The 23,789-nt window shown below is 36.8% G+C and overlaps 1 protein-coding gene across 1 annotated transcript; it reads left to right on the top strand.

Annotated features, from left to right (window-relative positions):
- Positions 1–455: 455 nt before the first annotated feature.
- slc12a4 (solute carrier family 12 member 4) lies at positions 456–23,699 on the top strand. The gene is made up of 24 exons (XM_005812990.2): positions 456–689; positions 9,470–9,567; positions 9,658–9,789; positions 10,108–10,254; positions 11,268–11,322; positions 12,461–12,591; positions 13,450–13,691; positions 13,929–14,143; positions 14,834–14,998; positions 15,125–15,223; positions 15,337–15,394; positions 15,513–15,687; positions 15,874–15,992; positions 16,540–16,638; positions 16,762–16,881; positions 17,020–17,124; positions 18,776–18,944; positions 19,246–19,441; positions 19,949–20,118; positions 20,317–20,448; positions 20,860–20,967; positions 21,049–21,236; positions 21,390–21,523; positions 21,630–23,699. The coding sequence occupies exons 1-24, from the start codon at positions 560–562 to the stop codon at positions 21,719–21,721; spliced, it is 3,279 nt and encodes a 1,092-aa protein (XP_005813047.1). The 5' UTR covers positions 456–559; the 3' UTR covers positions 21,722–23,699.
- Positions 23,700–23,789: the final 90 nt, after the last annotated feature.

The following is a 23,789-nucleotide window of genomic DNA, read 5'->3' as shown; positions in this document are numbered from 1 at the left end:
ACATATTAAACATGGGCACCAGGAGTCGTTGTTTGCTTTCTCTACTAATTAGCTGTCTAAATATTCTTTTTAACTTTTAACCATCATTCCTTGCTGCTACAATGCGTCAGCCTGTGTTTTGGGGAAAGAAAACAGAAAAATATCGATGTGCTGGATTGAGCAGACAGAGGCCAGCCTGTTAGCTGTCATTATGACACAGAGACATCAGGAAGGGGTCACCCTACACTATTTCTCTGATGAGTGCATCGTCCTGCATGACTCGGGAGTTAAAATGTATCCATGACCTCTCAGAGCAAACCTGAGTGCCATGTCACTCTTTCTGGGGAAGGGGTTTCTTTTAACATGCACCTCTCCCCAGACCTCCAGAGCCACTGAGCACAGACAAAAAAGCCCATCAGAGGCTGGCTCGGGGGCGGGGAATATGATAATGCTCTTCAGAGGAAGTGAGCGCAGTGTAGTGGAATGTAGTTGCCATTAGTGGGAGTTGAAGTGTGGCTGGCTAACAGTTAGCCTACTAAGTTGAGTTTGAGCTGAAAGCGCAAAGAAGAGGAATGAAAACATGCCTCACTTCACAGTCGTACCAGTAAAGGATCAGGCTCAATCCAGCTATGACAGTTTGGAAGGGATTAACTGGGTTGATTACAGGGACACTGGACAGGACTGCCCTGACCATCAAGATGGTGCTGATGGTAAGTCTCATAACTTTTATAGTTTATTTTTAACTGAGATGGAAAGTCAGCTTGAAGATCTATCTTTAAATGGATACCCTTTTACTTTACTTTACTTTACTTTACTTACAAATCACAGCACAAGCAAGTCAACTCTTGTCTTGGGAGCTTTGTGAACATCTGGTTGAATGGTTACCATGGCAATACTTTATGACCGGAAAATGTCTTTCTAAAATAATCAGATCTATTTTGCACAACTTACCTTAAGTAAAGTTGGAAAGAACATTTTTAATGTTCTGTTCTTCTTTTTTTTCCCACATAGTGCTGGACTTAAACAGAAATGCAAGCATATAGCTGTGACAAAGGAAAAACAAAAGTGGTGAGAACTGTTGGGGAAAAAAACACACACACATTGGGGGTGGGACTGAAGTAGATCTTCGCACAAAAGATGGGGCTTTCTTTGTGCCAGTAGAGGATCTCTTTTCACAAGAAAAGATTGGTTGCTCACAACACAGGAGCAAATTTCTCCCCTCTTTACTTCTCTGCCTCTCTGCATGTCTTGGCTGTCATTCACTTGAATTGACCCAGAAGAAGCAGGGCTAGCACATAAGTTATCAACAACAGATGAAAGACGAGGAGAAAGAAGTTCAGACGATAGCTTCTGGAGACGGTTATTTTACTTTGCTTCATTTTTTGTGAAAGCAGCGTCTGTTTATGTGGGCTGAAACCAGAGAAACCTCACTTTTTTCTGTCTCTCTCCAAGTGAAAGACTCACAAAGGCGTGGCCTTTAAATAAGGCAACCAGTTACCCTAAGGATGGGCTGAACACAAGCTGTCTCGCTGACATGTAGCATAAAATTGAAGTTATAGTAATGTGTTTTTGGTTGTGAACTGTTTCCCATTGAAAACATGAAATGGACCAGAATTGAAATTTAAAAACATAACTAGTCACCTGTTTTTCTAAGCTTTTAATAAATATGTAGATTTGTAGATATGTGAGTAGATTGATTTTGAAGATTATAATGCTTCATTGATGAAATTACCCCTATTTTAGCTGCTATTTGAATTCTGAGACCTTAGCATGTTAGGTCTTGTTGCTTCAGCTGTTGGCTTGTATATTCCTGGAATGCATGAAAGCCTCCCACTGCAAGTAGCACAGAGAGACAAGTGCCTTTTAGTCTATGTGTGCCAAACATTGTAGTACACCACAAAATACGCAAACTTGATATCATAATGCTTTCTAACTGAGTTATGGGAAATTTCTTGTACTATTAGAGTCTCAAGAAATAATCTTAAGGCATCATGTTTGTGTATTGCTTGAATTGAAACATTTTATTACACTTTCTATTTTTATAGATGTTAACACAAACAAAGCATATGTTTGGAACTTGCACATGGAGTAGTTGTATGCATGATTACAATATTCACTTCTTACTTTTTCCTAAAAGTATGGAAAAATGGGTGGGAATGTGGTCAGATGATTAAAATCAGCATAACGTAAGGGAACATTCTGCATGAATCCCAGCAGGAATAGGTGGCTGACCGTGTTAGATGCTATGAGTCGCTGTCCAGAGTGTGACGTGTAATTCATGGAGGAAGTGACACAGTGAGGAGTCTGTTCCAGGCACTGAACTCAGTTCTGTGAGCAAAGGGCAGTACCGACATTGTGGTTATTGCACTGCTGAACTGCATCCCTTGAAATAGCACTAGGACTTGAAACTATTTGTTTTTCTACTGGTCTTTCCTGCTGCGTTGTCATGTGTAGAAAGCAGAGCACACAAAAGACATAAAAGACTTAAAAAATGTTGTCACTGTTTATAGTAAAGATGGCAGAGATAAATGAACTGATTATCAAAACAGTTTTGCAGTTTTTAACATTTAGTGGCATTTATGTTTTAAAATGTTTGAGTAGAATAGTTATAGCTTCCTTTTAATTCTGCTGGCAGGAAACAACTTTTTCAACTAAAAGTTTGTTCCTTGTCCTACACCATCATCATCTTCTACATGAAATTCAGCAGTTAAGCATTTAAAAATCTACTATCCTCAAGAGGATTCTTTACAAATATTACTGCAAATGAATATTGTAGTAAAATGTTAGATTTTGGTCAACATATTTTGGGAGTATAGAAAAAGACTCTTATAAAAAAACTCCAACAGTGAAGCTAATTAATTGATCAGTCATGCAGTTAATACTGTAGGCAAAAATCTCAGTCTAATTAAAAAATGAATAGCCTTCACAACATAATGGTAATTAATACAATACTTTAAATTTCAGGAATCTGAACTGTGCAATATTATTCAGGACTCTTATTTCTGATAACCCTACCCAATGGCTTTGAAAACATATGTAAATATAGCCATCTTGTGTGCAATTTAATTTAATTATATACAGCTCTTCTATGAAGACCTCAGATGTTTTTAGTGAACGTTAGTGAACAAATAACAGTACCAGGAACTGTTATTCTCACCTCCATTGATCCATCCCTCCCTCCATCCATTACTCTATGGATGGTTCATCTTTTAAGATGAGCCTTCTTGCAGGGTTCAACTTTCTCCCACAGTGTAAAAACATCCATGTTATGCTAACTGACTATTATGAATTGATTCCATTAATTAGGATGTATAGTTGATTCATTGTCCCTAGCCATAAATTAGATGATTAATTTTGTACATACTGTCACCCGGACGAAGCTGGCAGCCTTGTCTGACTTATGATTATTGATTTCTCCAATGCTTTTAACACAATTTAGCCTGCTTAGCAGGGTAAATTGGCCTCCCGTGTCTTCCACACAAGAGGCCTGCATGGAAAACACAGGCCTCCACAATTACTTGAATTAATGATTGCATGAAAAACAGAACAAAATTTGTGAGACTAAAGATGGTTAGGAACAAAGGGCCACCTCAGGTTCCTGTCCTCTCACCATTATCTTTTAATTTGTTGCCATTTTTCCTTCATGAGAGAAATGGAAGTTGGATTTGACTTTGCCTTTCTCCCATCGCCACATATTGATTTTCTTTTCGTGTCTGAAGTTTAAATTGATGACATACTTGAAAATTCTGATACTTGATCCATGTTCAGATATGTATTTTGTTTTGCTGATTATTCCACAGAGATGTTGAAGCTTTTTTCTGCCACTTCCAGTCAAGCATTCCTGTCCATTTCTATGAAAGTGGAGTTGGTTTTCAATCCCTGTTAGCTCAATTTTTCCAGGTTTGGGATGAGATTTTTGAACCTAAAATTTGAGCTTCTCTTGTATTGTTTTGTAGAACGTTCCATCTCTTTAGATCATCCCATTCATTATTTGTAAGTGACATGAAGGCTGGTTTTGCAAATGGAAATTACCTGTCAACATGTACAATATAGATTAAACACCTACATTTTACGAAGGTATTTAAAAATGGCATGAACTGTCAGCCTCACTACTGAATTGGATGTTGGTTTTGGTATATGTTTCGTAAACAAACATATTGAGCTATTTTTACTACATAATTAGATTTGAAGAAGAACTGTTTGTTGACATTTGCATTATTATTTTGTTTTAGTGACATTAGTTTGAGAATGTAGCTACAGTCTATCTGTGAACAGTGTAGAATCTAACTATAAAGTAAATGTTGCTTAATTACGCCTTTTAAATCAAAGGCAAAAACATTGTTTTAGTGTATCCCTCAAGTAGATTGTGCTGTTTGTGACAGCGGTATTCACAAATAAAATTCAAATTAAGCATAAAATCTTAAATCCTGGACAATTTCCAAACACATTACATTTTCATGAACAGGCCACAATTTGTTTATCTGTTAGATCTACACACACTGACATCCTCATTTAGTTCATTTTTGTCTTTTTAGAAGTCTGTGCTAGAGTACCATGCTCCCCTTTCCACCCACCTTCACCCCCTGAGGTGATCAGATGGAGCTGCCATCCCTTTTTCATCATTAGAGCACATCAAAGTTGATATGATTTGCTTTAAGGCACAGCAGGTTAGCATTCCTCTGTTCAGCTTAGGCTTTACCCTGCATGAAACAGTGATTACAGCTAATAAGGGTGTACTGCTGAAACAGAGTTATTTTGTTTGTTTGCCACAGGCTAAGATGGGAAGAATACTAAAATCAATTCAAGAACAAAGTCATTTCTTTTTTATTTTTGTTTTGAATATTAATGTACTTATAAAAAAACTGATTGTACTTTTGCCTTGTGTGTTTGATAGTCTTAGGTCTCTGTATTGTTTTTTCTAATGCTTATAGAGGTTTTGTTCAAATAAGGTTGATTTGATTTTTCATTCCAGACATGTCACAAGCATTGTGTCGAGCATATCCACATTAACACTACTGTAGTATGAATCTGTGCATCTATTCATGTATACATACATACACACATGTGCATACACAAACAGTTGAACAAGAAAAAGGAAAAAAAAAAAGAAACCCTTGTAAAATAAATGTATATCAATCAATACATCTACTTTAATTGAATGCGCCCAAGATTAAATCTATAAAGTAGTATATAGCCAACATAGCTTTTAGATATGTTTTCTCAGTCCAATGTCACAGTCACATATTCCTCCTTACAGGTCAGGTAGTGTATTAAACACAGCAAATAAAGTGAACATAAAGCAGTATGAGAGGAAACAGATTTTTCTACCAGCCAGCCCTTTCTGCTCATTCTGTGTCTGCCACATTTATTGGCACCCCTTTTAACTATTTATTTATTTGATTATATAAGAAATCTTTCTCATGCTAAAATTTTTTGGAAGATCCCACCCTGAATATAAATGCGTTGAGCGCAAACATTAATTTGGATTTTCAAAATTTAAGTCTGATACAAGTTTAATTTCTTTAAGGACCTTTTGCACATCTTTACGAGGCATCCAAATAAATGTATCTAGTACTTAATTTCTTTACTTGTAATTGACATAATTATGAATGCGTTACAATTACTCTTAATCATAGCAAATGAGTGTTACATAAGTCTAAATGAGAGCTGTCTTTTCTTCAGAAACCTTTCAGTCAGAGAAAAGCGTGTTCACACATGTATGCGTGCACACTTACATAAATGTGCCTCTTCTAAGGGTGCATAAGCATTACCATTCCACATGAAGTGTTCTGAGCTTTGACATTTTTGCCTCAATTTGTTAAAGTCTTAAATACTGCACAAAGAGAAGATTTAGCAAAGCGGATTCTTTTTCTTTAACTCTTAGAGCTTATGGAAATGATATTGTTTTCCCATCCATTTTAAGCAGTGCCAACAGATTACTGTAAGATGAAGTTGTAATGTTCTTTGAAAGTTGTTCGCCTTGACCTTTGTAAAGCACTGATACTTTATTAAATTGTTGTAAGGCCATAATATCTGCTGATTTTGTTCAAGACAATCAATAGAAATATAGTTGAAACCAGAGGTTTACATACACTATATAAAAAGACTTTCTTTCATACTGTCTGAGATCAATAGTAATACAAATTGCCTTAAAAATGATCTCTCTCATTATTTTGGCCAAAAGTGTCTTGCAAAAGTTTTATCACCAAAATTTCTAAGTATTTTATTGGAACTGAACATATGTATTTTTATATGGTGTAGGTCAAATGGTTTCAGCTGTATGTTGGACCTTTTAGAATCAAAACCTTTTTTTCTTATTTTAGAAGCGTAGATAAACTCCTAGCATCTTGAACATTAAAAGACTTTGTAGTGCTCTAGTTGCTTGTATTATTTCTTGCCAAGCAAGTTCCAATGGTGGATCAATAAAGTATATTCTATTCTATTCTATTCTATTCTATTCTATTCTATTCTATTCTATTCTATTCTAAACACTAACAATAAACACAGGCTGTGGTGCTATGATTAATTAAAAATAAATATGCATATTTCCCTTGAATTTTTAAAATCCTCTTCCCAGATGCTAGTATACATGCAAAGAATCTATGATTAAATTCCCAGATGGGGTTTGATCTCCTTGTTGGGGCTGTTAAATATTTTGGGCAAGCTGTGTAATACATGTAGACATATGTTGAGTAGAGATTGTTGTTCTGTGCACAAAGCATAACTCCTATATGCATTCATAAAAGGGGACTTAATCTTTCCAATTAGACCTTTAGTATGTTAGCTAGAGAACCCTGCTGCCTCCTTAGCCCATAAAACATAAGGCTGGTTTTGTATCGAACAACGGCATGTTTTGAAAAGCTGTGAATGGATAGGACGCTGTGGTAGGAAGGGTGTGGACACACTTTATTTCCTGGTCCTTTGTTTCTTTTCTCCTTTATTCATTTGCATCTATTTCTGAACAGAAGAGAAAGATCATGCCCCATCCCATTTTTGTGTACAATGCAATACATTCAAACCACACTAGAGGGCACTATTTATCTGTGTTTGCAGATCAGTATTTGTTATCCTCCCATATTGAATGCAAAGACTGGAGTTCAATCTAAAAACAGCAACAAAACAATCTTGCCTTTATGGGAGAGCTAAAAGTTATCAGACAAAAAGAAATTGCACATACTTTTTTCCTTGTGAACCTTTATTTTTGTCATGTATTCATCTATGGTTGACAGCCATTAATAAAGTTAACTGCAACCTATTGCTGTCTGAAGTTACTGGAGCTGTAAATTTGATCATTTTTGTAATTTTAGCTCAATAACAAGTTTTGGTTTGTGAAGGTCTTGTAGAGGAAGAGAAAATTAGTGAACACATAAAGTCAAACATACCAAATATAGCAGAAAGTTCAGATGAAGTTATGGAAAAGAAGAATGATGGCTAATAACATGATATCCAAAACTCTGTATATGTTAGGCAGTTTAATCTGTTGTCTAATAACAAAGTGATTAATGGAAAATGACAAACCTACTAAGACATTTTACAGACAAGACACGACATCAATCAAAGAGGAAAACCTCTAGTAACTCTTGGGGAACTGAGATCCACAACTCAGCTAGGAAAAATAAGTTGTCAGGACAAATTTTTAAACAAAACATCTTGCCTTTATGGGAGAGCAGAAATACTTTTGAAAAAAAACCATAACATGTCACTTTTACAGTTTGGCCTAAACAATGTAGTCAACACTAAAACAACTAGTAGAAGAAAGTACTCTCATAAGATGAGTCTGATATTGTTTGCATGCGTCTCTAAGAGTGTAGCCTGCATTTTATTATTGTGTTGTCAAGAGATAAATATGGAAAGAGGAGATAATGTTTCTGTTTTATGCAAACAAAAAGTAACTCAACCTCGTGGGAGTTGTTTGTTTTTTTACACAAAAACTGCTTTAAATCTTCGGTTTATGCCACATTACAAAATTGTAAGCTGCATATCTGTCGTGGTGTGACTGATTTTTTGTTTTGTTTTGTTTAGTTTTTTGTAAACTGCCATCCGACACATATGTTGTTAATTGGAACCATATAAATAAACTGAATCCAATGGAATGACTAAAATAACGATACACAACTATTTATGTATGCCTGTTCCTGAACATTCATGTGAATTAGAACACGTCTCTACCCACCCTAGAGCTCCCCACTGTCTGTACACCATGTGTTAGATCAAGCCTCTGAGTGAGTTTTCGCTATGGGTGACCGGGTGTCCTGGATAGAAATCGACAATTCCCCAGGCAAGAGCACAGGGTACTCTCTGGCACACTGCATACAGCACATACTGTAGCTATGCTTCCCCACAGCATTTTTGTCAGCAGTGGGACACAGAGCACAGGTAAGCGAGGACCGGCCTTGAAGGTCATGCAGCACAGTTGAGAATACTTGTTTTCTCCATTTCTTGCCCCCTCGGTAAGTTGGCCAGTTTTTAGTTGCAGTATTAATTCAGCCTTCAAGACAGAGCCTGTTGAAGTCTAATAATTTAAAGGTTAGGTAATTTCTTGGTAATGAGGTGGATGCCTGTGGGGGTGAGTGGGGGTGGGTGAAGTTTGCCGTAATGCTTTGTGTACAATAATTGGCCCAGCAGTGGTGATTATCTCTGTTTGATTCTTTCCTCAAAAAGCAAAAATAAATGAAAGTGGAATCTAATTAGTTGCCTGTTTATCACCTGGACTTGCTGTGCTATTGGTCGTTATTTTTCATTTTGCTGTGTGAATTGTGTTTCTGCTTCATGGACATTGTTAAGATCATTCAATTAAAATGAACAGTGACAGTTAAAAGCTGGAAGAGAAGACTATAAAAAGAGATTTGTTTTCCATTTTTAATTACTAACCAAAGAAACCTGCTTGTGTTTTTTTAGCCTAATTTTTTCCATTTGGATTTTATCTCTGTAATGCGATTTTTTTCTCAGTCTGAACACTGAAATTTCAAGAAGTGCAAGCTAAATGTTTTTTTTAATTGTTTGTGATTTAGAGACAAAGTTGTAAAGCCGTCTTTTCATGCTATTTGAGCTCATGTTTTCAAAGCAAAATTGCCTAACTGATGTTTTTTTTTTTTAAATAGTATGTCTGCTGCAGACTAAAACAAACAACACATTTTAATGGCATCTGTCTTTTAGCATGCAAAAGCACACAGTACAGCTGTAGATAAAATGTGAGACTTTTGCCCCATTGGAGATGCAGAATTTAGAATTTAAGAAATGCCAGAGTAGTAAAAATTGTTGTAATTTGATTGACTGGACTTTAAAATTTTAAGTGATTATCATGTGAAGCTTCCTCTGTTTTGAGTACCACATCATATCAGTATTTGTGCAGATTTTAAGCAATTGATCAACTTTTCTTTTCAACTGTTACAGTATTTTATGTCAATAATTGTTGTTATACGTTGTTAGTTTTCCTTCTAACAATTTCTGTCCAGTCTAAAAGCTTCACTTTTATCTTACACTCTGACAGGACATGGGAATCATAAAGAGGATAGCCCTTTCCTTAGCAGTGCTGATACCTCTGGCAGGAGGAACGACTTCTATGACAGAAACCTGGCATTATTTGAGGTCTGTTGCTTTTTCCGTACAATATGTCCATTATTTAAAGAGAAAAATTAATCTACCAGAAAATTAGTCTCAGACAACCTCTCGTTCCAGGAAGAGCTTGACATCCGGCCGAAGGTTTCCTCTCTGCTCAGCCGCTTGGTCAACTACACCAATATCACACAGGGTGCCAAGGAGCATGAAGAGGAAGAAAGTGCTGAGGCCTCACGGAGGAAGACCCCCAAGGTCAGGAGTCAGGAAACAAGTTTTGTTTTTGTGTTATGTGTACAGGGAGAACTTGTAGGCTCTGAAACATTGAACTTTCTTGTTGGCTGACTTTGTGCTTTCTTTTTCAAGTTATTAAGTTTTGTTGATAGATTGCTTATGAAACAGGGCAGTCTTCAGTTAGACAGGGTCAATGTAAGACCTAAATACATGCAAAGTGCTGATAACATGATTGAGTGACCTTTAAAAGTACATCAGTCAATATTAATGATCACCCACACTTGTTTCCTGTAATGTCATGCTCAGCACAGTCTTTCCCCATCTCTGTCGCCCTGCTAGTCCCCCAACATGGGAACTCTGATGGGCGTCTACCTGCCGTGTCTCCAGAACATCTTTGGGGTCATTCTCTTCCTTCGACTCACTTGGATTGTGGGAATGGCCGGCATCATACAGTCTCTTCTGATTGTCCTGATGTGCTGCTCATGTGTTAGTATGAACATGTGCAATGTCTACACACAGTTACCTTTACCTAAAAAGTTAACCACAACCATTATTTCAAACCAAGAACCAGAATGTGATCAAGGTTATGCATACAAACACAGACTATGACTTTGGTTCCACTTTGATCTTGGTATATAGAAATTTAAAATGCAGATTTATATATGGGGACTGAAAAAATTATATTTTTAAGTAAATGTGTATATACTGTGTTATTACAAAAATAATAGTACAAGAATGAATCAGTGCAAATATGCATATTATTGAAAAGCACTTTCATAGTTAAATGTTTATCAGAGAAACAGTCTGTTGGAAGGAACTGTCTCTGTGATGTTCTGTTTGTGTAAATAACAACCTTTAACGTGAACCCAAAAGTAAAAGTAAAAACTGCTTTGCTTCCAACGTGTTTGGGTTTGCAGAGATGAACAGAACCTAATGTTGCAGATTGTACTTCTTTAAAGGAGGAAGTACAATCTTTGTTGGGCTTTTTTCTGAGCAATGTCTACAGTATGTATGATGAGCATCTCAAGTATAGACTGAGGGTGGTTCTAAGAACCAGAAGGGATTTACGGTAGACACGTTGTTATGTAAAAAAGTTGAGGAGTGGACTGAAGGTGATTTCCCAGACATCTACTGTAATCACCATAGTCTTGGACCATTGGTCCTGCATATCAACCTCCTGTGTGTTTGCAGACTCATTAACTATCCAATGACAATGGTGTCATCAAATACTGGAGATTCATGAGTGCGCTGAAGTGCAGTTATTGGTGTAAACCAAATAACTGGGAGGCACTTTGACATTTCCTATACTTTTTTGACCATCATCCTCACTCTCAGTCCATAGGACATAAATGTGTGTTATGTTGGCCATTGCTGTCACCACCTTCATAAAAGTGTGTTTTCAACTTTTACATTTGCCTTGAAAAGCTATCAGGATTTGAAGTTACACCAAATTATGTTGAAATATGCTCTAATGTAACATTTTCTTCTTTCTCTTACAGACAATGCTAACAGCCATATCTATGAGTGCCATTGCTACTAATGGTGTTGTTCCAGGTAAAGCGTAAAACACAAACATTCCAGGTCTATTTACCTTCTTTTAAAAGTCAATAGTAATAGATTTACGCTATCCTAATGTTTTGCATATTTTGTAAGTGCAACTTTGCTTACTTCTTGGGAGTTGTTTGATGGAGAACTGTTTGCAGTGATGTCCTAGTACATCCTTTAAAATAACTAAACTCAGTTCAGCTAGGTTTAAATGTTTTGACTCATGGTCATAGTTTGCCACCTAAATATTTTGACTTGGACTAATTCTCATTAACTTCCTATAATTTGTATGAAATAAAGCTTAAAAAAATACATGTTGGTTATGACATCATTCACAATATGATATGATACCAATATGATACCACAATATGATCACAACATGATACCAATATACTGTTTCTATGCCAGTGCCTAGTATATTTTTCTTTTATCCCTTGCTGAAGTTTAAAGCTACAGCTTCTGTCCTCTCTCTTCAATCAATAAACATGCAAAAAGTAAAAAAAATAAAAATAAAAAAACACCACATAATTTGATAGTTTTGAGGGTTGTAGCTTAAGCCTTCAGTTATTATCCTTGCATATAAAGTGAAGATAAAGTCAATGTAGCCAAGAATGGGAGATGAATAAATCTAAATGTCCTGACAGTATGTTGCGAGGCATAAATTCTGTGAAAAGATTGATCTCTTCCACCCCCTCCCTGAGCTGCTGTTACCATCTCAAGAAATGCACCACTCCGGATTTGTCCCTACCAAAAACAACCAATCACAGCCAGGAGGATTATCTTAGCACGGTTAATCAATCTCATACACTCGCTGCTAAATGTGCTAATGGTGGAGAAGCAACTTACAGAAAAATCCACTTATCTGCAGTCATTGATGGACATGTTAATTAGCCTGAGCATTAATGACGGGCTGTGCTAGCTGCAGCTTAGCAGAAAAAAGGTAGAGAAAAAGGTGGTGATGAACACCACTACATGGAGGGGAGACTGCTGAGTTCTTCCTCCTTTGATGTTGTGGTAAACTATTAAATGCCAATTAAAATGTTTTTTTTGCATGTTCTGTTACTTTAGGACAAAAGACCTTGTATCAACAAAATCAAGTAAAATAGAAAGACCTTTGGAGACTGACAGTTGTTCTTCTCTTTCATAGCTGGAGGAGCATATTTCATGATCTCACGCTCACTTGGCCCTGAGTTTGGAGGAGCTGTGGGGCTCTGCTTCTACTTGGGCACCACCTTTGCCTCTGCAATGTACATTCTTGGAGCCATTGAAATCTTCTTGGTTAGTTTGTTACAATGTATTTCCTCCTTTATATTTCTACTAATGTTTCATATTAAATTGGGTTTGAAATGAGTAATAAAATGTCTTCCACCAGTCTCTGTGTACAAAAAAAAGGAATAAAGAAATGGTGGTAGAGAGTCTCTACACTTAACATAAATACAATAAAAAAATCACTTAAAGGAAGCCTTCTATCAGGAGAGTGTTTGAAGCTGGCATCTACGTATAATAGAAATGACTTTGTTTTGGGAAGAGATTGATAAAAAGGCTACTTATGTTAGTTACTGGCACTAACATAAGTTAGTTAGTGGTCAGAAAGTGGTTTCCTGCTAGCGTGTAGAAATACATGCTGTTTGTTTACTTCCCTGGAAGTTAATGCCAAGAAATTTAAATTGTTGCCATTTGCTTCCTCGTGCTAAATGCTGTCGGAGCTCCTGGATATATGGGGGAATTCCCCAATACTGGATCTGCATATTTGTTTTCAAAAACAAAGATGCAGATATGCTGGATATTTTGCTAAACAAAATATCCAACAAGTGGTCTGTTGTATCAGGATAACTTGTTATGCAAAGGGTCATATCACTCACCCCAAAAATCTGGAGTAAATATTGCAGAATTTTATACACTTGAATGAAGGTGATTTGTGAGTTTTGTGTTTTCATTGAATTACTATAATTGTTAACACATACTTTAACCTGTTGCTGGTATTGTATTTTTTTCTTTCTTTTTTTTAGAGTGGGAAAAGAGTTTGAATTTAAAAAATACTGTGCAGTTTTTTATTTTTGTCTGCTTTATATTATTAATTTTACAAATCCTGTGCAAGCTGTATGTATTAACCTACTTGTTGTCATTTTGTTTCAGAAATATCTGGTTCCTCAGGCAGCTATTTTTCATTCCAGTGATCACCTTGGCCGTGACAGTGCCCTGCTAAACAACATGCGAGTGTACGGAACGCTGTGCCTCAGTCTCATGGCTGTGGTGGTTTTTGTGGGGGTCAAATATGTCAACAAGTTGGCATCCCTTTTCCTGGCTTGTGTTATTATCTCAATTGTCTCCATCTATGCTGGGGCAATAAAATCCATGACGCATCCACCAAAATTCCCGTAAGTGCTGTGAAAACAGACATGTCTGAGAAGGAAGTTGAGGGATCTGTTTAGCGACTTAACATTTATTTAACATCATGTGTTTGTAATGAGAAAAGCAAGTGCTATTTTCTTGCACTTTTCTACATGTAAACCATGAAATAGAATAACAATTTTAGGTCTTTAAGTGTCAGTATTGTTCCCTTCTTTTTTTAAAAATGTGTAAGTAATTGTCCTCTGTGTGTTCTCTTGCTGCAGGATATGCATGTTGGGCAACAGGACGTTGGTGAGAGATGGCTTTGATGTATGTGCTAAAACTGAGGTAAAGGGGAACATTACGGAGCCCAGTCAACTGTGGAATCGGTTCTGCGTTGGTGGGAACTTGAGCAGTGCTCAGTGTGATGACTATTTCATCCAGAACAACGTGACAGAGATACAGGGCATCCCTGGACTGGGCAGTGGGATTATCAGAGGTAAATCCAACATGCAACTGAGGCATATGTGGAGTTGCTGCTTTGAAGTGGTCCAGCTAATATTTCATTTAGAGAATTTGGTTTGGACTTGTATATAATAAACCATTTGTACATTCAAAAGTCAAGAATGGTGTTCCTCACAGTTCTGGACTTGGATGCGATGTTTTCTATCTTCATCTGAATCCTCAGGGAAATAGCACAGGAAAATATAACAGTATTGTAATCTGATTCTATCTGGATGTCAAGATAATTCCTCTTTGTTCCTGTGGTTGATAACATTCTTCTTCTACCAAAACCAATGGTAAAACATACTGTTTTGAAAAATAATTTATTTAGCTTATTGAGTATTGTACAATTTCATTTGTAAAATATCTTATATATTGTTTGGACATGCTTTTGAATTGTTTTGTTTTTTACATTATTATATAAATTGTTTCATTGTTGAACTTTTGCTTGTTTTTTTATTTATTTTGTTGTGTTGTAAAGCATTTTGAAATGTCCTAAATAACCTGAATTTGCTGTATAAATGCAACTGAGTTGAATTGTTTTCTATATTAAGTGCAGTCGAATTTGAAGATCTAACCATGATATACTGTATATATATATTTTTTTGCTGTATAAAAATATAGACCTTATGTGTTGATCTAATGTGACACCATTTTTCCCTAAAATATATTTTTGCTGTGATAGAAAACATGTGGAGCAACTACTTACAGAAGGGGGAGATCTTGGAAAAAGCAGGGCTGCGGTCAGCAGATGCTCATAGTCCCTTAGAGAACTTTGTCAACTATGTGTCGGCAGACATTGCTACATCCTTCACACTTTTGGTGGGGATCTTTTTCCCATCTGCCACGGGTAAGACAGACTATTTTCTTGTTTACAGTGTTCACTGGGAAGACACAGAAGTGTTGGTATCAGCCATTAGGGGGCATTGTGTAGCATGTTTTAAATGTCCTAAGGTTACATGGTTTTTTTCTGCAGGTATCATGGCAGGCTCTAACAGATCTGGTGATCTCAGGGACGCTCAGAAGTCCATTCCAGTGGGAACAATTTTAGCCATTACGACTACTTCTCTTGTTTGTATCCTTTAGGTTATCAGACACTTGTTTACTCTTAAGCAGAATATTAAAGCTGACTTAATAAAGTTGCAAAAAGGCATGTGCCATTTTACAATCCTTGATCATGTTGTTTAGATTTAAGTTCTGTGGTCCTGTTTGGGTCCTGTATAGAAGGAGTAGTCCTGAGGGACAAGTAAGTACTTATAGTTTCAGTACCATATGTGAATGCTTACAATTAAATATGAAAAAAGAAACCGCAGAAATGGCCGGGTCATTATTGGCAATCATACTCAGTTATTGCTTCCTTGCAGATTTGGAAATGCTGTACAACAGAACCTTGTCGTTGGCACTCTCTCCTGGCCATCTCCTTGGGTTATTGTCATTGGCTCTTTCTTCTCTACTGTTGGAGCGGGCCTGCAGTCCCTTACTGGTGCTCCACGGCTTCTACAAGCTATTGCCAAGGACAACATTATTCCCTTCCTTAGGGTGCAGAAAATTATTCACTTCCTGTTTCATATTCTACTAAAATAAATCTCCCAGTGTCTGTCAGTATGTTAAGGAACAAATATTTGTATTGGGAAAAGCTTATCTGTAAATGTATTAGAATATGTTAAAGAACCAAACAAGAAGTGATTTGCATTACTGCATGTAAATGTGTCTATTTTTGCCTAGGTGTTTGGTCACGGAAAGGCTAATGGAGAGCCGACGTGGGCTTTGCTGCTAACTGGCCTTATAGCTGAGCTGGGGATACTGATTGCCTCATTGGACATGGTCGCTCCCATCCTGTCCATGTAAGCAAACATGAAACATTTGACTGATTCCCCACAAACAAGCCCGTCATCAGTGACATTTTTCTATATTTTTAATCAGGTACAGCCACTCAGTGAATAAGAATATCATCAAAAACCTTGCTTTATTATTTTTATGCTCTAAAGTTAATACACACGGTGATACATTTAGATGATATAGTTAGGTAACTCCGTCCATCTCTGCCATTGTGGCTTGCAGCAAAATTCTCAGAAAGTGTTATGATGACATAGAACACAAAAGATTTTAAGACTGATATAAAGCTATGGTATGGTTTTGTTGCAGCATATGCAAGCAAGAGGCTTTCTTGGCAGTTGTCCTTGACAATATTCTCAAAGAGGTTTAGTCACAAATGGTTTTACTGAAGAATATAGTTATTCTTACAAGGATCTAAACAGTCACATTAATCCAACATTGAATGGAAGGAAATATAAAATACATTAATTTTCAATTATATTCCAGTTTATTTAGACACACCAGTGAATTACTTCATTTAAATGTTTGTTTTGACAATGTTTTCTTTTTCTCCAGGTTCTTCTTGATGTGCTATCTCTTTGTAAACTTGGCTTGTGCAGTGCAAACTCTCTTACGGACACCCAACTGGAGGCCAAGATTCAAATATTACCACTGGTTAGTTTATTTAGCAATGTTTTGATCTTTGCAACAATCAGATTTTGTATTACAAGCAGAAGTTTTGTCACACCTTCAGTGAAGGACACCCGTTATAATATAACCAAATGATCACCTCTGCAGGGCGTTATCATTTCTTGGCATGAGTATGTGTCTGGCTCTCATGTTCATATCCTCCTGGTACTATGCCATAGTGGCCATGGGCATTGCAGGAATGATCTATAAATACATTGAATACCAAGGGTATGTTTTGACTCAATGTTCTACTAAATTGAATTCTTAAAATGGTTGTTTTTTTCTGTTTGACTGCTACATATCTCTAGCTGACAACAACTTATTTCCTCAATCTTTTTTTGTATTTCAATTACTACGTAAAAATAGGGCAGAGAAGGAGTGGGGAGATGGAATAAGAGGACTGTCTCTCAGTGGTGCACGTTATGCCCTGCTGAGGCTGGAAGCTGGACCTCCCCACACCAAGAACTGGAGGTATTACCACAACCGCAGGAGAGAACCGAAATGATTCATCATTAGAAACTGACAACTTCATGCTATTTCTAAAAAAAAAAAAAATTACCTGTATGTCCTGGTGAAATAGTCTGCCAAGTTTGTGTCCAGATTCTAGGAAACTACAAGCATCAGTTTTATTGCAGTGCTTTTTGTTTTGCCTGTCTGTCTATTTTAAGTATGTAGGAAAGTGTTAGTAAGAACTCAGATGCACATCCAAATAGCAACTGGCTTTTCAAACAAGTTGCCACTCAGAAGAACAAAAGCCATCTCTCTAATTTTCGACCACAGCATGTGCCAGTAAACTGTGGATCAATGAGAAGAGCTGTCATTTTACAATCTGAAATTTGTGAGTTTTCCTCCAGCTTCTTTCTTGATGTGCTCATGGGCAATCCCTTAGATTCAAGTTAACTACCAATATGTGTGCCAGTATATGAATCTATGTTTTGAGTACAGCTAGAAAAAGAGCATTTAAAACCACCGTTTGTAGGTTTAATTTACAAACTTTTAAACCATATAGGTTTAATTTATCTATGCAAAAATTCAAGGGGAATGGAATGATAAAAGCATATTTGCAGAACAGCTTTACTCAGAAAATTTACATTCCATCTCACAATAACCTCACAGAAGCAGTTCTCTTCTATAAGCAACACAACAGTGAAATTTTTCTGACATGCTTAAAAGCAAAGAAAGGGACATAAAATATGAATTCATGCAACCCAGCACTTGTTTTTTGAATCTGAAAATCTTATAACCTTGTCCTTTAATAGGGATTGATGTGAAAGAAAAGGTGAGAATCTTCTAAGCAAGATTTTCAGTGTGGTTTGGACTCTATGTCTACTCTTGCTCACCAGCCTTGTTTGTGGTGTTAATGGACAGAATCTCAAGGTGTAAGACCAAGAGGAGGGCTTTGATCTTCAGTGTGAAGTGGCATAATTTGCAGCCACGTCTGAAGTGGCCAAACTTCGAATAAGCTCCTCCAGGTCTGAGGAAATGGTTCTCCACCTGGAAAGGGTGGACTGTTTCCTTCAGGTCACAGGTCATTCTTCATCTTAAGTGGAGGGATTCAAAGTGTCTTGGTACTTTGAGTGGTGGTAGGATGAAGCAGAGACGAATCGAAGCTTCAGGGCTTCATCTATAGCACTGCTCCTCTGTTGTGGTGAAAAAAGAGTGGAATGATAAAGCCAAAGCTTTCAATTTACTGGCCTATCTGTAGACCAGCCACAGAAAGGACATCATCCCGGGTACAAACGGCTGAAATGAGCTCACGTTTTACAGTTGCTCTATCATCCAGAGAAGTCTGGAGTACAGCTGTTCCTGCTTCACATTAAAAAGAGTTGAGGTGGTTCAGGAATAGGATCAGAATACCTCCTTTGCATCTTAGTTTGGAAACGTGCAAATATGTAGAAATACCTATGTTGAAATCAGTCTGTCATGTAAAACGTTTAGAGGTATGTTGAATAACAACATATCACCTAAAACCTGTGATTCAGTAATCCAAACTGATTAACACGCTTTTAGTATGTTGTCTCTCTCATAGCATTGACTGGCTAATTTTATTAGAATTAACAATTTGTAATTGTGTTTACTGGGGATGATATTGGTACGTTGATTGATCATTTGTGCTCTTTAGGCCACAGTTACTGGTTCTGTTGAAGCTAGATGAGGACCTCCATGTGAAATATCCACGAATGCTCACCTTCGCCTCACAGCTAAAGGCAGGAAAGGGTCTGACCATCGTTGGCTCTGTCATCCAGGGAAACTTTTTGGACAGCTATGGCGAAATGCAAGCAGCTGAACAGGTAAAAGGTGGAAAGGTTTCTGTAACTTTCTGGATTGTATGTCACTGCTCTTGTGGAGTGGAGAAGTTAACATTTTCTGATATGCTCATACGACGTTTTGTTTTTGTATAGGTGGTTTAATTATTCTTATATTGTTTATAATTATAAGCATGTATGCTAATGCAAGTCATTAATCACCTCAAATTACTGTTTTTGGTTAGATTTTGTTGAAAATGTTACTTTTGAAAGATTTGAGCTTGGATAACAATTAGCAATGGCTAAAATGAGCTAAAATTTAATATAAGTGCAACTGTCCTTCTAGGCCATTAAGAACATGATGGAGATTGAGCGGGTCAAAGGTTTCTGTCAAGTTGTTGTGGCAACTAAGGTACGAGAAGGTATAGCCCACCTGATCCAGTCCTGCGGTCTGGGTGGGATGAAACACAACACCGTGGTTATGGGTTGGCCATACGGCTGGAGACAGAGCGAAGACCCTCGAGCCTGGAAAACCTTTATCAGTAAGAGTATTTCCACAGTTTAGCAGTCCAATCTGTAAATCATTTTGCTTTTTCTTCAGCATTTTAATATCTTAGACAAAAAGTTTTTGGTTTTCCTTTTATCCACTGTAAGCAATTTTGTGGGGATTTTAGCTTGGTCTTTTTGGCAGTGTTATAATGAGAACAAACATTGATTTGGGTGTTTTTATTTTTTCTGAAGTCATTAAAAGTATTTTTTCATCCCATATATATAAAAAGTCTTCTCCACTAAAGCTAAAGAGAAACAAAATTTAAAAAGTTATCTGGAGCAGAGTTTTCCCACAGTGCTGGTGTTCAGTTTTCAGTCAGTATAACATTCCTTTCACTTTCCTAATTTAATCTACCACACTAAATTATGATGCATTTCAGCACTTCCATGATAAACTGTGGTGTGCAGTGAGAGTCTGCAGAGACTGTATTGCCCTATGTGCAGTAATGGTAATGACATATGTAAATATCACAGCCTGTGTGTTGCCTTCTCTGCCCCAGACACAGTCCGCTGCACAACAGCTGCCCACCTGGCCCTGATGGTCCCCAAAAATGTGTCGTTTTATCCAAGCAACCATGAACGCTTCACAGATGGGAACATTGATGTGTGGTGGATTGTTCATGACGGAGGAATGCTGATGCTGCTGCCTTTCCTGCTCAAACAGCACAAGGTCAATGAACAACACTTCCTATTCATTTAGTTAACTATTTAACTGTAGTTTTATGGGGAGATTTTTTTTCAAAGCTCCCAAACCATCATTTTGTGTATGACCAGTGTCTTTCAAATTCTGATCTTAAATTGACTTTTTAATGGCAGCTTTACTTTCACAGTAATGCGCTGAAAAGATCACAAGACTTTTGCATTTTAGGTGTGGAGAAAATGCAAAATGCGCATCTTCACTGTGGCCCAGATGGATGACAACAGCATCCAGATGAAGAAAGACCTGGCCACATTCCTGTACCAGCTGAGAATAGAGGCAGAGGTGGAGGTGGTGGAGATGGTGAGGGCTCCTCTCACACAGTAACTCATTAGTGGTAGGAAATAGTCCAATGAAATACATTTTATGATAACGACAAACAGGATGTTAGATTACCTTGGTACAATAAAGCAGATATGCTTCAGACTAACACAGAGTGGTTGTTGTCAGCAAGATAAGAAAAAACATAGATAATAGACAAAAAAAAAAATGACTTAACCATGCAAATGTAAGTCCACTGGGGGAAAAAAAACCTTGTAGCCATATATCTGAAAGCAGGTGCAGAAAACACATTTTGTGGGAACCTTGAGTCTGTCATTGTTTGATGCAGTTTTCATGTCATCCACACCAAAAAATATGGAAAAATATAAAAAGTTTGCAAAACATTGTGTTTCATCTGCATTACCAACTCATGTTTCTTAAATGGGATTTCAGCATGACAGTGATATCTCAGCTTACACTTATGAAAGAACACTAATGATGGAGCAAAGGTCCCAGATGTTACGGCAAATGAGGCTATCCAGTGCAGAAAGACAAAGAGAGGTATGTTGGGACTGAAAGAGAGAGAGATATACCTCTTCTAGAATTTGTTTCATATTTTTAACATTCTCATGGAACCTACAGGCCCAGCTGGTTAAAGACAGACATTCACTGGTGCGTATGGGCAGTCTGTACTCCGATGAAGAGGAGGATGTGATGGAGGTTCCTCCAGAGAAAGTCCAGATGACCTGGACCAAAGAGAAGTGTGAGGCTGAAAGGCGAAACCGAAACAATGCTCCTGAGAACTTCAGAGAACTCATGAGCCTCAAACCGTGAGCCATTTGTATTTTCAAACATCTCCGGACATTTTATAATGACTAATTACACTTTTTTTAAACATTTTCTTTTACTATTTTTGTGCTGATTTTAATTATCTCAACAGTTTTACTGTAGCACTAATAAAACTCTCCCTTGCTGCTTTTTAGGGATCAGTCCAATGTGCGCCGTATGCATACAGCTGTGAAACTTAATGAAGTAATAGTTAACAGATCTCACGATGCCCGATTAGTGCTGCTCAACATGCCAGGCCCACCACGCAATACAGATGGAGACGAAAACTGTATCCTTTGCCATTCCTATCAACAACAACACATGAGGCCTCAGTAATAACGATGGGGTGTGAAAATCCTATGCTTTTGTTTTCAACTCCTTAATTCACGGCTCAGATATGGAGTTTCTGGAAGTGCTAACCGAGGGTTTGGAAAGAGTCATGTTGGTGAGAGGAGGAGGGCGAGAGGTCATCACTATCTACTCCTAACCAGCTAGGAGTTGTTATGGGCAGTGACATACAAATACATTCCAACATGGGACAGAAAGTGACACATGCTTTGCTTTTAAGCTATGAGGTGAAGGTTAGGAACAGAGAGGGGGGAGAGTTAAACTTTTGGGAGCAAAAGAAGTTGATTCTATTCTTGTAGAATATTTATAAATACTAAAACCTGTCCTCCTGTTTTTTCATTACGAATGAAAGCAGTCATTAGTTTCCTTAGAATTCACTTTCAATTGACAAACCTTCGTCATTTGCGTGGGCTGTAGATCAAACACAGTGTCTTGTCATGAACTTGTATTTTACTGTTTGGCCTGCAAGTCAAACAGAAACAAGAGCAGCCAGATCTCATGTCAGAGCTTGTTGTAGCAATATTTGTCTACTAGACAAAAACCTTCTCCAATTTATTTCTCTACCCAATGATGCTATGTGTAAATATCTGGATCTGTAGTATTTCACATGAATAAATTCCTTCTCACAGACAAATACATATTAGGAACATATGAGGATGTACAATTTTACAGTTTAAGAGGGGTAATATGATTTCAATCTGTTCATCTTTCAACAGGTCTCAGATTATGCACATACACAAGCATATGGTTACTTTATTGTTCCGATTGGAGAAGCGTTAAAAATTTGAAAAAAATTCTAAGGCCAATCATTATTTGCAGTAGCCTGGGTTCCAGTGTCCCTGTGGGGGAAAATAGAGATGGCACATTGTGTTCGTAAGACCGAGGTAATCTTGCAGTCATGCAGCTGCAACATTATAGACCTAAAACTTTATCATATACCCAAATTCACACCTGATGCTCCTTCTGCAATAAGACAACTAGTGGAGGTCTAAAGGTTCATGCCAGTAAGTGTGGTTATAGAAACCCTAAAAAACATCAAAATGTATCTGCACTGCACTGAATTCCTTCAAAAGTATTTTGTTACATCTGAACAGCTACCAAAACAAATATGCTTTTCTGTAACATCATATTGGATGTTATTCCCACAATCCATACCAGCAATACTGCCAGGAAAATGGTGAATAATATGAATATTAAATTAGATTGTCAGAAGATCTTTTAGCAAATTGTTTTCTTAAAGGGCATTACCGCCTCCAGGCAACCCAATCATGATAAGATGACGTACTAAAAGTGTAGATAAGTCATTTTTTCCATGACTGAGGGTTTGTAATTATTTGGAAAGCCTTAGAATAATATTACAAATCTGTGTTTGATTCTTAATATCTGTTTCACTTAAAGATGGGAGTCAGTGTAGGTAGAAGAACAACAGCTAGAAAAGCTAGCAGTAAAAACTTAAAAGTATTTTCTTTTGAAAGAATATTCTTATTTATTCTTTTCAAGAATAGAAGTATTTATATTATTTATTTTCTGAATATTTCCCCTCTTTCACTACAGATACACTTTCTGAGACATTGTCTGATTTTGACTATAACCAAATTTTTAAGAAATATAATTAATCTATTTGCAATTATATTTCTGCTGTTGAATAGAAAACATAAAAGCTGTCAATGTTTAATGAATGCTTTTATTTAGCAAACTTGGAAACTTTAATGATAAGAAGTGTGGCTTAAATTAAAGATGCTTATTTTCAAGAGTTTATGTAATAGGTTTTCATTGTATTTATATTACAATTTCTGTTTTGCAAGTGAAATGAATTTGCTTTATATACATACCAACATGTTGTTCCTGTTTTACAGCAAGTATCGTTTTTATTTCAGTTAATTACAAACAAGATACTCAAAGAAGCTTAGGTGAGAACTGAAGAAAAACATCTTATGAATAGATCATAACTGATAACAGATTTACCTAAATTTTGAAAATTACGTTTGGGATACTCAGTTATTCTCATAAACACATGTTTGCTTATTAAAGAGTTTCTCTAACAATACTCATTTGTTTCCGCTATATGCACAACACAACAGTTACTTCAATGATAAATAAACATTTGTATAAAAGAAGTCTTAGTTTGTTTCTTCTTTTGCAATTGTCAAAATATGAAACTATTTTTTCCATAAAACACAAAGAGAGAGCTTGGTGTATTCTTTTGG

The sequence above is a fragment of the Xiphophorus maculatus genome, chromosome 4 (genome assembly GCF_002775205.1).
Source record: "Xiphophorus maculatus strain JP 163 A chromosome 4, X_maculatus-5.0-male, whole genome shotgun sequence".
NCBI classification, from domain to species: Eukaryota; Metazoa; Chordata; class Actinopteri; order Cyprinodontiformes; family Poeciliidae; genus Xiphophorus; species Xiphophorus maculatus.
Note: the sequence above shows the minus strand (reverse complement) of the source record. Positions and strands in the feature narration are given on the sequence as shown.